The sequence below is a fragment of the Capsicum annuum genome, chromosome 3 (genome assembly GCF_002878395.1).
Source record: "Capsicum annuum cultivar UCD-10X-F1 chromosome 3, UCD10Xv1.1, whole genome shotgun sequence".
NCBI lineage: Eukaryota > Viridiplantae > Streptophyta > Magnoliopsida > Solanales > Solanaceae > Capsicum > Capsicum annuum.
The window spans coordinates 268424218-268434074 of record NC_061113.1 but is presented as its reverse complement, the minus strand read 5'-3'; the positions used below and the strand labels follow the sequence as shown (position 1 = coordinate 268434074).

Sequence of the window (9857 nt, the reverse complement as noted above, 5' to 3'; positions counted from 1 at the left end):
TTTCAGAAATCCATTCCCCAGAATGACGCAACAACACAGTGACGAGATCCATTGAAGAAATTCAGAAAAAAACATTGAATATCGATTTTTTTGTTCCAAATTTTGAAAAAATTTGAGATTCTAATGTGGTTTGCTTCAATGTTGAACAGTTAATAAAAGGAATTGCGTTTTCACTGCTTGTAACAGTTTAGGCGAGATTTACGTTATTAAAATCTCAAAAAATCTCTTGCTTCCTAATATAATTACCTGATCTGTTCCATATGTATCACTTTTAGATATGTTTCACCAATTTAAAATTCTGGAATAAGATGTAATTAGCAAAATAAATGAAATTTTATGTAATATTGCTGAAACTATCAGAAATTTATGTAAGTAACTCAAAAAAAAAAAACATACAGGCACAGTGAGTTAATAGTACTATAACAATAACTACGTCTTAATTTCAAACAAGTTAAGATCTACATGTTTCTAGCAACTGAAAAGTCCTCCTATCAATGTTAGAAGGAAACATGCCACCAAACAGCTAAACTAATTTACAAAATATGTTTTCGTAATTAAGAACTATCGTACCAAATTTGTTTCTAATGACGGAACATATTACTCCACATTTCTACAAAATCACTGGGTCTGTTGTTGTTATTTCTACAAAATCAGTTGTCTTTCAGATAAAGATTTACAAAGGAGGAAGTTCTATTTCAGCTGAAGATATGCTTCACTGAAGCCACTGTTGCTTCAAAATCAAGCTCGACATGACGAATTTCATCACAAATGGCACCCTTTGCAGATCCCGATAGCTTGATATGACTATCCATCGTCTCAATCGTGGTTTTGGCTGACATAAGTTCTTTCTGTAGATCCTTTATCTTCATAGCAATCTTGGTAATCTCATTTGCAGCTACCGCTCTCTCAAGATAGCATTTTCTGATTTTATCGTCCTCTTCTTCCAACTTGCTACGGAGGTAAGTTTGTTTCTCGTTTTTCAACAGCAAATCGTTCAAATGACCTTTGATCTGGATTAGATCAAATCCATACTCCTCCAAGTCCTTGATAGTGTCCAGCATGTCACTAATGATGGCTGAACTATTAAGTTCTGCAACAGTTAACTTTGGTATCCTCTCAACAAGAATAACATACTTTGTTATCTTCAGTAAAGCTACTTCTTCTCGTTTATTCTCATCATATTGTGCTAAAGGTGAAAAATGTGGATTTTGTGGAATTTTTGTAAATACTTCCATAGATTCAAGTTCCTTCCAAAGAGCGGAGTTCTTCTTAAATGGCAGTACCAACCTCGGCTCAGGCTCAGGCGTAGTGGCGGAACTAAGCTCAGCATTTGGCATTTCATTCAGTTGTTCAGTAGTGGTCCCAGCACGTGGTTGGACTGCTGCAGCAGAGCCTCCTACAAATGATGACTAGATTAACCATGCTACTAACAGGCTAAAAGAAACCTGATCGTGGCATAAAAAATACTAGAAAACTGTAGGCAATTTTTAGGTGGAAATAGCGCTGGTAGTTAACCTAGCAATTCAGGTCTCCACATTTTTATTTTTCCAAAATGGCTCAATTGATCACCACAATTGAACATGAACTAGTAGTTGTCATACATCTACTAGGCACAGAAACCTGGCTCAAGTATTACTGTAGTGGACTAGTGGTCATTCATCTAATGCTTAACATTTACTATCCAACTATAATTTTAAGGAAGATATGTGGCTAGCTTATGTGGAAACAAAGAAAGTACAGAAAAGATCTAATTGAGCTCAAACAAACGAAACCTATCCATATCTACTTGAGTTCAAACACACGAAACCTATCCATAACTAACTTAAGTCTTGCACAAACACCTCGGTATTCATTTTTTTTGGTTCAACTGCAGTTGTTGATGCAAGTGAACATAGTTTTAGAAGTCTCTCTTTCATATTTTATTAGTATCAAACAATGCAGACATATCGGAGTTCTCTATATCTCTTGGGACAAAAGTAGTTATTAAGCTTATCTTAGATAAAAGCTAAAACTAGTAAGAATAATTGAGGCAATTAACAGTAGAAGGCCGTTTCCTTGAGAACCAGAAACTTTGAAAGAAGAAGCTAAACACATAGGAATTACTAAACACCATTCAGATGAGCAACTGCAAACAGAATTTCTGACTACACTAGAAATATTGTGTTAAATTGCACTGGAAATGCATGGTTTACCTGCTGAAGTACTTATCCCATTAGTTTTACTTGAATATAACTCAGCTCGAACCAAGTCATGGAGAGTGTTTTCAAGTACTTGTGTCTCTTCACCTGTCATCAAGCAAAACATTATTGCAATGATGCAACAGGCAAACAAAACTGTACACCAAAATCAGTTACCTTGAGTCACAGCAAGTGACCTATTTTCAAGCAGGTCCACGATACTTCTTTCCCTGTTACCCTAGATGACCAAAATAAAATAGAGAACAAACAACAGAATAAATCAGAAAGAAACAAAAGGTTGAACTTATGGAGGAGAAAGGCAAGGGAACTCAACCCTATTATTCATACTTTAATCAATGGCATCTATTACATCATTGAAATCTTTATTTTAGGCCCTTGCTGAAGGGAAAAACAAAGCATCTCTGGTACCCAAGTATCATATGCAAAAGACAATTCCCAGACTCCAAATGATAGATTAGATGCAGATGAATGAGCCGTAAAATAATAAGTTACCTCAACAATCTGAAATTTAGAATCACTTAGCTTCCCATCCTTATCTCCGTTGCGCTTGAGATCATGGACACAAGGTGCTAGGATTTCCCCATCAACCACATTTTCAAAGCAAACTTTGTTCTCTACTAAATCAAGTAATCTTGATTTCCTAGTCTGCAAAAGTTAGCATAAACCACCAAAAGAATCAGCTCTAGAGAACTGTCTCCCTTTCTCATTCCAACCCCAATACAGAGATATCTTAGGTATGTAAACCAACAAACTTTGCTTCAATACAGCTGAAACCAGTCATTTATTAAGAATGTTTATTAGGTTATAATCTGAATATTCTAACAACGTTGATAGGCATACTGAACAATCAGTAGCCAGTGCAGTTCAATTTTAACAAAGAACAAACCACGGAACTTGATTTTTTAATCAGTAATTATAGACCTTGATTATTGAAGTATGACAAGAGAGGGTTGCTCATGTCATAAGCATAAGCACCCCCCACCTCCAACCTTAAGGTTGTCGGTTCGAGTCACCAAGGGAGCGAAAATGCAGTAGCTCTTAGCCTATCAAGTCACAAGATTTTGGGATCTAATCTCTTTTGCTTTGAAATTTTTCAGTGAGCTGGGAAAGAGAAAAATCACACATTCAGGAATCGGGTTCGTACCAAGAGAATGGAGAGAACAGGCAGGAAAAAATGGATATTCAGGAATCTCATTCCCTTCACCACAGAAATGTACACTTTTCACAAAAGTGAAAGCAAGGTCAAAAAGAGAAGGTTCATAGAGAAAAAATTGCTGGGTACAATGTAGTAAAACAAACAGTGGTCCATCTTCTCGTGTTGTCTTAATGCTTGAAGGTTCTGAAGTAAAAATTAAAAATATCAAGTTCCTCAACACACTGGTCAATGAGCTCAAGGACTAGAATCCTGAGACCCTAACCAGAACAAGAGGAGTAAAAGCAGAATCAATTCAGTGGAACATAAAATCAATCTCCTTTAAAGTCCTTTCGGTTTGGTCAACCAATAGCAAAAATGTCTCTTTTTTCACAGTTGACAACTGAAAGGAATATTGACAAACCAATTTTATTCTGATATAAACTAATTTCTAAATGCTTTCCACGTGTAACATTTTCCTGGATGTTCCAAAGACCGCAAATAAGTATGCTGTATCTGCTATTCTTGATCAGATAGAAAAACCAAAGAAACATGCAGACAGTATGGAAATCAATAAGGTTTAGAAGTCATTTATATCCTTGTTACTTAAGAAAGGATCATTCTATCATTTATATAAATATATAACTGCGGAACATAACCCAGTGACATGGCATGTCTCATTGAGCAGGAAACCCAAGTATCTTTTTGTCAATTTTTTGGGTTTTATCTTATTTTGCCTATTTATCTACTATAATATTTTCACGGATCCAAAAGAAAAATTCTCAATAAGGATACAATTATGATAAGCAGAACTGTTGAATCTTTGTGGAATATATTAACAAATTTTGAAAGAAAGAAAGGAACTTCTTTTGCAGGGCTTTCATTAATTAATCTGCCGATTTTGGATGACTTAAGTTTTCCATGGATGTCAATTTGACCAAATTTTCCTAATTTGCAGATACGGCACAAAATGCATTGCAAAAAAAGTTCTATACAAAATTATAACCAGCAATCTATTGTAGTTATTTTTGTCTCAGTTAGTTGCAGTCTTTATCATCAAATGGTGTAATTCGAAAGGGCGGTTGTCTCAAACCTTGATGTGTTTTTGTAGGCTCCTTATGATGGTCATTGCATGCTTATTACTGATAACTAATTAACTTTATTTGTGAAAAAATCGTTTCTGTAAATATTTGTAGGTGATAATATTTCCTTTTATTTAGTTTTTCGGCAGCATCATGAAACATTGGGCGATTTCTTATCATCGGACAGAATTACCTGATACCTGTGTAGTTACCCCCGTGAAATTAATCGAGGTAAGCGCAAGCTAGCCCAGAAAAAACGGTTATCAAAAGAAATAAATGATAGAAGACTTACAAAAGTTTAAAATTGACGAGTTATCATGCAAAACCTCAGAAGAAAAAAGCATGAGGTGGGCATAAGATGGAAGAAGCCACTTACACGTGCCTTCCCAGATCCAGAAGGCCTCGGAGATTCTTGATTCTCCAAAGCTTCTACAATATGCTTTCTACTTCTTAACTTCTTCGGAGGCCGTACATCATCAGTCCTAGAATCTACTTCCAGTTTCTTCTTGGAAGAGGCTGTTCCCGTGATCATGTGATTTAATGCGGCACTTGAAGTTACCAATTGAAGAGGCATCTGATACAATTGGCACAGGAATGAGTGATTATATTGCTTAATGGTGTAATTTTGAATAAATAAACCAAGAAAAATTAGATGTACAATGGCATCCGGGTATATTGTTTCAAAAAAAGAAGAAAGAAGCACTCATTAGCAAAAATAGCAGAAAAGCTGACACAAAATTCAACAACTAGTCAGAACAATGCTGAGACGTGTCAGTTTGGGAAAAGGAACGATCAAAACGATGTTTAGCAGTAAGGAGTTGTCTGTTAGGGAGGTATAAGGTGGGATATCCCAAGGATAAGTTTGAGATATCCCATGGATACCATGTTTGGTTAATGGTATAAATTTATCCCGGCACCAATTTATACCATCAACCAAACATGGTATAACGCTAATACCAAATTTAGTCTAGGGATAACCCATCTTACCCCATCAACCATGGGGCTATTTCATACCACCTCCCATATGGTATAAAATAGTCCAAGGATTATATCTAGTCTGCGTACCAAACAACCCCTAACTGCTTAAGAATGTTTTGAGTTAATGCCTCAAAATCCCTTTAAATTAATCATATTTTATCAGTTCAATACTTAGAGCCCGTTTGGCCATGAGAGTTTTTCACTTTTTTCCGGAAAATTACTCCACTCTAGTGAAAATTGTTGTGTTTGGCCGTAAGAAATTCAAATATAAATTGAAATTGTATTTGGAAAAGTGAAAACAAGTGAATTCACTTTTTCACTTCAACTTCTCTCACAAAAAGTCAAAAAGAACTCCAATTAATTTTCATGGCCACACTAAACAACAACTACAACTCCAAAAAATTTTAATTTTCATGGCCACACGACCACTTAAATTATGAAAAATTGTTGTTATTCTTGGACTTATGAATTGCTGACTCACACTCAGCAACAAGACTGTGACGATCGAACAGTGTTTAGTAGTAATTGCTTATACAAAGTTTGAGTTAATACCATAAAATCCCTTTAAATTATTCATATTTTATCAGTTCAATACTTAAATACCGAAATATTGATGTTATTTTTGGATTATAACAATCAGTTACTTATTCATTTACTTATAAATAGCCGACACACACTCGACCACTAAACAAAATAATGCAAACATTTGTCAGCTTGGAAACAACATGAAAAGACACAACAGGTGTCAATATATTAGCCATATTCTGGTTATCTCAAAATAGACAACTACTCCCAAGATTTCGACATAAGATCATTATTAATACAGACAGATATCCATTGAACTTAGAGCAGGTAAATAATTAGGACTAGCACATGAAGAATTTAGATCTTGTTATCGACTTTGCAACAACTAACAAATTACATGCTCCACCATCTTACTAGAAAGTAGATTCTTCAGGAAAAAATGACCTGTTCTCCCTGAAACATAAACTGGACAAGCAAATAAACCATTGCACTAATTAAACTGCAAAGACAAGGGAACATAAAGATACTTTTGACACTATATATGGGCATAAGGATCATTAACAATGATATGGCAGGTCCAATCAAAACATATTAACTGATAAAGAAATGGACATTGAGTCTAACTCAACTCCAGAAGCTAGTTCAAGAGGTAAGGTTTGCCCAAGACCATATAATGAGACCAATTTCTCCTCAACTCACCAATGTGGGACTCAACAATACCAAATATTACACTTGCTACCAATGATCGAGATTTGAGCTCCAAATTGATTCACACTACTTATTTGTTAGTGGATGCAATGTAGATAGAATTTGTTAAACAATCCATCACAATTATTGGATGCAAATGCAAAATCATATCTGACATTGAGAAAGTGCATAATATAGGGTAAATAACAGGGAAGTGACCCCCCAGCATATACAAGGAAACACATCAACCACCCTAGCAAGAACACCATACAGTACATCATTGAAATTGCCTTCAATTCAAAATTCTGGCCAAATTGACCTTCAATAACCACAAGCAAATTGAAGGTAAAATTTATTACTCCTTCAGTCCCAATTTATGTAATGTATCTAAATATTCAGCACAACAAGAACATAATGTAGTCCCACAAAGTGCAGTCCGTTGTGAGGAAGATAGAATGTGCGCAGACCTTACCCCTACCTCAAGGGTAGGGAGGTTGTTCCCGATAGACCCTCGACTTAAAATTTCATGTACCGATTCTTGAATGCCCATTATGGTAGAATATTCATGTAGGATACTCTCAGATTTTACACGTGTGATACATGTTACTTCTGCTTCTCCAGGTAAAGCTCTTCGCATCGCAATGCCATTGTATGGGCTTGGCATTTGAATGCGCAACACAACAACTACATACTAAGTGTAGTCCCACAAAGTGGGGTCTAGGGAAGGTCGAGTGCATGCAGACCTTACCCCTACCCTGGCTTAACAAATAATAGTCCAAAGCAGTCCCAAAAAGGAGTAACGAAAGTACAAGTCACAACAAATAGTAACAGAACAAAAACTACAACAGAACAATGCGAGTAAATCACTTCACAAAAAATGGGACAGCGGGGTTGAGTAGTAGCGGGACAGAACATAAACCACAACAAAACAATACACCGTAAAGCGCTAGTACCTTATCAGCACGAACCCAATTTCCATCAACCCATTCAAGATGATACCTCAAATCAAGTTCAGAGAACTCAATCTCCTCTTCCGGTTCCGTAAAACCAACCCGGTACCTACAGCCATTCTCCCCACCATCATCCCAAACAATACCAACAACAACACCCGTCCACCACCCCGCAAGATGAAACGCATCAACAACATCATTAACTTGAAAACCCCTCCTCTCATCTTTCGTCGCAACCGGCGGTACAGGTCTAATTAAACACTTCTTCCTAACAAACTCCTTTTTGGGTACCGATTCACCACCGTCAGCTAACAAATGCTTGTACTCAACCCAAAAACCTCTTCTCTTGCTGTCGTTTTTAGGGTAATGAGTCGGAGCTACTGGCTTTAACGGCTCAACAACAACGGCTTCGTAACGAGCTCCGCTGTAACCGGCTTGCTCTCTTGTGACCTCCACTTCGTCGCCGATGTTGAATGGGGGTTTGTAAGTTGGTGAATCCGATGGAGATGCATTGCCCTTTCCTAATTGCACTTTCTCCATTTTCATTCTTCAGATAATTTGGGGGAATTTTTTTTTTCTGGTAACGTTGATAGTGCCAGTGATTGTAGCTTTGGGGGGGAAAGGGTTTGGAGTTTTTTTCTTTTTTTTTTGCGAAGAAGATTAGAATTTTTTGAGGAAATTGGCGGGTTCTAGAGCTCCGCACGGAATATATATGCTACTGCGGTACAAGATAGTACTCCCCCTTCACCTTTTTTTCCTTGTTTAGTATGAAAGAATTTTTATTTTTATTCGTCTGTATCAAGAAAATGATAAACATTTCTTCTTATATTTTACTCTTAACATTTATGAATTATTTTTAAAATTTTAATACTTTCTCTGTATCGATTTTTTGTGTAAAGAAAGATTAGAATTCTTAGAGGAATTTTTGTTTTTTTCTTCACACTTTTAACGTATTAAAAGAATGGGAAATATTTTTTTCTATATTTACTCTGACATTTCTGAATTATTTTTAAAAATTTAACGCTTACTTCGTCTTAGATTGCTTGATATGTTTGCTAAAAAAGGTTAGCATATGTTTGAGAATTTAAAAAATAACTAACTATTTTTTTCACCTATATCGATATTAATTGAAGGACATTCATCTAGTCATGATTAAATAAGATTATAATGGTCAATTTGTACTTCTTATTATTTTCTCCTTTAAAATTGCACAAAAACCATATTAACATTATTTTCTTATGAACATGTCAAATTCAAATATGACAAGTAAAAATAAAGGACGAAAATAGAAGAGACTGATTAAAATAAAATGGGCTTAATACATAATTTGTCCTTAAATATATTTAGGCACTCATGCTCTATTTTAATTGAACAATCCAATTATTAATAAAATATTTAATGAAGCAATTTTGATCCAAATTTTAGAACAAATTTTACTATATTCTCATTCATCTATTAGGTCGTTAAATTAATTATATAAAGTATATCTATTTCTTTCTGTTATACATAGTTGTCTCAATAAGATAAAATTTCTTTGTTCTTTTACTTACGTTTGATGCATGTAAATTAAACATCATATACTTTACATTATTGACTTATAATTACCTAAAAGACAAATCAACATAGTGTAATTTTTTTTTATGAATTTTATATCTAAAGTGACCAATTGAAATACCTTATTAGAATGAGGTGTTTAATTAAAATATGACTTAGTTTAAATGTCTAAATAAAATATCTCAATAAATTTAAGGAGCTAGACAAACAATAAGTGGTTTAAACAAATTAGGAGTGGATTTGAATTTTTCTTTTCTTTTCTTTTTTTGCCGCACACTCAGTATATTTTATTCACAGTCAAATTAAGATATATTGTAAATTAACCACTTAAAATACGCTACCTTTTTAAATTATAAGCTACCTTCTTAAAATTGCATCTTTATTCCAATTAAAGTTGATTGTGAATAATCTTTGAAAGTGGCCTATTTTAAGTAATCAATTTATTTACATAATGAACGTTTGAGAACATGCGCTGAAACTTAAATGTCTAATAAAAACACATGTTATATTATGTTCATGTGCTTAACTGAAACATATTAAAGTTCCAATATCCAAAATGTAAAACACATATTGGTATCTTCATACAATTCCATTCCAACAAAAACTTCCATTCCATTTCAATGAGACCAAGAGCTATCAGTAATCCCACAAGAAAAAAAATTCTAATACACTGGGATTATTAACAGTCTCTTCAATACTTGAGGTCATTCACATAACTTGCTAATGAATTTCTAAGTAACCACTTGAGAAT

At 34.6% G+C, this 9857-nt stretch overlaps 1 protein-coding gene across 1 annotated transcript; it reads right to left on the bottom strand.

Moving 5' to 3' along the window:
* Positions 1-404: 404 nt before the first annotated feature.
* LOC107861729 (DUF724 domain-containing protein 7) lies at positions 405-8334 on the bottom strand. Its single transcript, XM_016707075.2, has 6 exons — positions 7556-8334; positions 4789-4986; positions 2691-2843; positions 2355-2415; positions 2193-2285; positions 405-1396 (listed from the first exon to the last, which is right to left on the bottom strand). Exons 1-6 carry the CDS (start codon positions 8096-8098, stop codon positions 696-698), a joined length of 1749 nt encoding a protein of 582 aa, XP_016562561.2. The 5' UTR covers positions 8099-8334; the 3' UTR covers positions 405-695.
* Between the last annotated feature and the right edge of the window lie 1523 nt (positions 8335-9857).